The sequence below is a fragment of the Eriocheir sinensis genome, chromosome 27 (genome assembly GCF_024679095.1).
Source record: "Eriocheir sinensis breed Jianghai 21 chromosome 27, ASM2467909v1, whole genome shotgun sequence".
NCBI lineage: Eukaryota > Metazoa > Arthropoda > Malacostraca > Decapoda > Varunidae > Eriocheir > Eriocheir sinensis.
In genome coordinates, this window is record NC_066535.1 from 2,711,189 (window position 1) to 2,714,860 (window position 3,672).

General features: G+C 44.3%; 2 protein-coding genes across 2 annotated transcripts in view; one reads left to right on the forward strand and one right to left on the reverse strand.

Annotated features, from left to right (window-relative positions):
* Positions 1-359: 359 nt before the first annotated feature.
* Positions 360-3,672, forward strand: part of LOC127003983 (uncharacterized) — a 14,526-nt gene continuing 11,213 nt past the window's right edge. Inside the window, exon 1 of the mRNA XM_050871065.1 lies at positions 360-539. The gene's annotated coding sequence lies outside the window, so the exon portion shown is untranslated. The remainder of the gene's footprint in view (positions 540-3,672) is intronic.
* LOC127004274 (uncharacterized) overlaps positions 1,991-3,672 on the reverse strand; it is a 19,624-nt gene continuing 17,942 nt past the window's right edge. The window contains exons 6-7 of the mRNA XM_050871839.1: positions 3,634-3,672; positions 1,991-2,956 (exon numbers count right to left, since the gene is read on the reverse strand). The exon at positions 3,634-3,672 is cut by the window's right edge and continues 114 nt beyond it. Coding sequence (XP_050727796.1) covers positions 2,662-2,956; positions 3,634-3,672 — 334 coding nt within the window. The 3' untranslated portion in view covers positions 1,991-2,661. The remainder of the gene's footprint in view (positions 2,957-3,633) is intronic.

Consider the following 3,672-nt stretch of genomic DNA (forward strand, 5'->3'; position numbering starts at 1 on the left):
CGAAAACATAATAGTTTTTACTGCTATCTCATCGCCAATCCTTCCTCCTCATGATGAAAGATATTGGAAGTGTCTAGGTTGAACCACGGCAGAGATATGATGTTGGGAAGAGGTACCATTTTCGGCCAAGCCGAGCGCACTTGTTCGTGCGGGTGCTGTTGACCTGGGCCTTGGTCTCCTGCCTCGCCCCGCGCCATCACACAGTACGTAGGCATCCTTTCCTACCAGCTCGATTATTCATATTAGGCTACATATTTCGTATGTTTGACTCTCATAAAAAATACCTTCTTCCGAAAATAAATGTTTTCCATGTGTACAGTCCGTCGTCGATGAACAGTTGGCCCCCCCCAAAACTCAAGGCTGGATCCGCCCTTGCTCAACTGAAGGTGGAATTTCAGCTCCACTTCACCACTCACTCCACTCCGTTAGCATACTTCAGTCATCTTGACGACTTGACGACCCCTCACATCTCACCATGTAACTTCTTCCTCAAACCATCCTTCCACTCATCTTCAAGAGCCTACACACCTGCGATCTTAGTGAGTACACGTCCTCAATTTTTACTTGTTTCCGCTGCCTCCTCAGATTGTTGTAATGTTATTCATTTTGTCATATGTTGCAATGACGCGTCACTTTTGTGTTCTATTACTGACTTATCCATTGCTATTGAGAAAAAAATGCCGAAATTGACATTCTAGGGAGTAAAAACCGGATCACAGAGCATAACCCTCTATAGTTAATGTAAAGACAGGTTCAATATATGCGAATTCCTTCTCTGCGAAGCTTTTTCAGAATATAATCACCGCATATAACGAAAACCAGATGTGTGTGTGTATATATATATATATATATATATATATATATATATATATATATATATATATATATATATATATATATATATATATATATATATATATATATTATCAGCCAACAGGTGGACGTCACAACAGTTCTGTTAGCGATGCCACATTCTTTTATGAAATCACAGTCCGTGTAAATGTTCACATAAATGTTCTCTCTCTCTCTCTCTCTCTCTCTCTCTCTCTCTCTCTCTCTCTCTCTCTCTCTCTCTCTCTCTCTCTCTCTCTCTCTCTCTCTCACTGATAAAAAAAAATGTGTGCATTGCCTCTCTCCCTTGCGTTTCCTTCGCAGCACCAGAGTTTGTACCTACTGTGGTCTTAGCTGCTGCCTTTCGTATAATGGACTCAGTATAGAGCTCATCCCCCTTTATATACGTCCTTGTTTAAGCTGTATGAGTGAGTGTAAGAGTCGGTGGTGGAGGAGAGAGATAGCACAGGGGGAGGTGGGGGTGTAGGAGGAAGAAGAGGCAAAGTGAGTGTTAGTGTTTCCTTTACACGCCACGGTGGTTATTTTTAGGTCAAAATTTCATGGGTATTATGATCTTATTTTCCTCCCCCCCCCCCTCTCTCTCTCTCTCTCTCTCTCTCTCTCTCTCTCTCTCTCTCTCTCTCTCTCTCTCTCTCTCTCTCTCTCTCTCTCTCTCTCTCTCTCTCTCTCTCTCTCTCTCTCTCTCTCTCTCTCTCTCTCTCTCTCTCTCTCTCTCTCTCTCTCTCTCTCTCTCTCTCTCTCTCTCTCTCTCTCGAACGTATGTTTGTGTGCATGTGTGTATGAATGTGTGTGTGTGTGTGTGTGTGTGTGTGTGTGTGTGTGTGTGTGTGTGTAATTCACCTCTTGGTCTGCTGCGGGTCTCTCTCGAGACAGCCAGCCGTTCCCCTACGGAAGGAGCTCGGAGCTCAGTGACCGATCTTTGAGTAGGGCTGAGACCACTCACACACAACACACCGCGACAACGAGGTCACAACTCCTCCTCCTCCTGCACCTAAGTGCAATAAATTTGTGATCATGATATGCAGCAATGTCTCATCAACACGATGATCGGCTCAGTTTTCCAAAATATCATAATGGTGGCTAGCTAATAGTGGTTAACTGTATACATGTGGAGTCAAGGAAAGGTCACCAATCCGTCACCCTATGGCGGCCGACCACAGAGATACAAGCAAAAGCAGTGGCTTCACCTCTCACCGTGACGAGAGATTGGAGTTGAACCTTCTAGTCTATAACTCTGTGGAGGGAACCCATTACCCTGACCCTAACAGAGGACCTGTGCAACATCTGGATTACCATAGTTTACCTTCTCCAGGTTTTCCCACGTAGCCCATTTATCGGCCAACCCGAAAGGAAGGATGAACATCTAGGTTGGCTGCACGCCGACTGCCCAGCCCAGGCCGGCAAATTCGTAGTTAGGGACGCTAACCACTGCGCCGTGCAGGGGCTGTCATGCCTAGGATGATATTAATTTAAATTATTTGCGTTTTTCAAATATTAGGTCATGTACAAGGTGATGCTGTGGCGCGCATCGGTTGGTTGTAATTATATAGAGAACGGTCAGATCAGAATCACCCACTCACAAGCACTTTTACGCCTTGTTTTATTTATATAATTCGCATTCGACCATAAACTTCTTTTGGAAAAGCGCTTTTAGCGAGCTTAATAAAACGCCCTGAGCCCCTGACTGACATTTCTTTGAATGATTCATGTGCAATAAAAAAAGATCAACAAATTGAAGGGGAAATTTAATGTATGTTTAGTGGGTCTTTTTAAGCCTACAGTCACGTCATTTGCTTGTAAAGTCGTATTCTAGTTCGAGGACCGTCCAGAGCGAGGTTCTAGTGGAGGAGTGGGTTGGCACGGAAACTCCGGCATCTGCAGCCCTCCCGCCTGGCAGTAATATGAAAGACGGATAGTGGTGTTAGTGTCCGTGAAGAGCATGGTGACGGTGGAAGTGGTGCGGGCACGTGTCCACAAGGTGAAGCCGAGCAACTTGGACATGGCAAGATCATCTTCCTGCTCCTCTTCAGGGTCCAGATAAACAAGATCTTTCAGCTCCCTCATCTCCCGCGCCAGGTCCCGATGGCTGCCCTCCAGTGCCGAACTGTGTGGATGATTGTTTAATTAGACAAGGCAAACTATGTGATGTGGTAACTAAGTACGAGCTTTCAGTGTGGACTGTCCAGTTATTCATCAGTTCATTAAGAGTCCGTATATACAGGGTCAAGTTAGTAAAGAGCTGTTCAAATACGAATTAGAAGAATTATTTAGGTTGCTCAGCTGTACGCACAAGATCAAGGCCTATAGGATGTAGAAAGATAAACTGTAAGGTTATTATTCACGACAAATATTCAGAATTTTTAAAGCAGACCGCAAGAATTTAAAAGTATTGAGGTATCGATGGTATGTCATAAGATAATTGTATATCAGCATTCAAAATCTGGGCACTCGGGTAAGGTAAACTATGTTAACCCGGATGTCACATTGGCCTTGTGTTCCGGGGTAATGTGTACTATACTACAGGCACAAAGACCAATGCGATGGAGATGAGCACCGAGGCCACTCGCAGCTACAGAATATTCATGCCCCAACACTACTTTACTTTATTATTTGATGTTAGCTGTAGAGAGTATAAAAATAGACTCTAACGTCCTCTCACCTACTCTTGTATTATAGGCAGGCATTCATGCTCCCAGTAGCCAAGAGAAAAGAGTCAAAACGAAATACTGGGCGTTTCTATGACACAGTCGTGTCCCATGCAGTAGGTCATGCAAAACTTACTAGGAGGCGTCTTCCTCGATATGGTATAGGCTTGAGCGA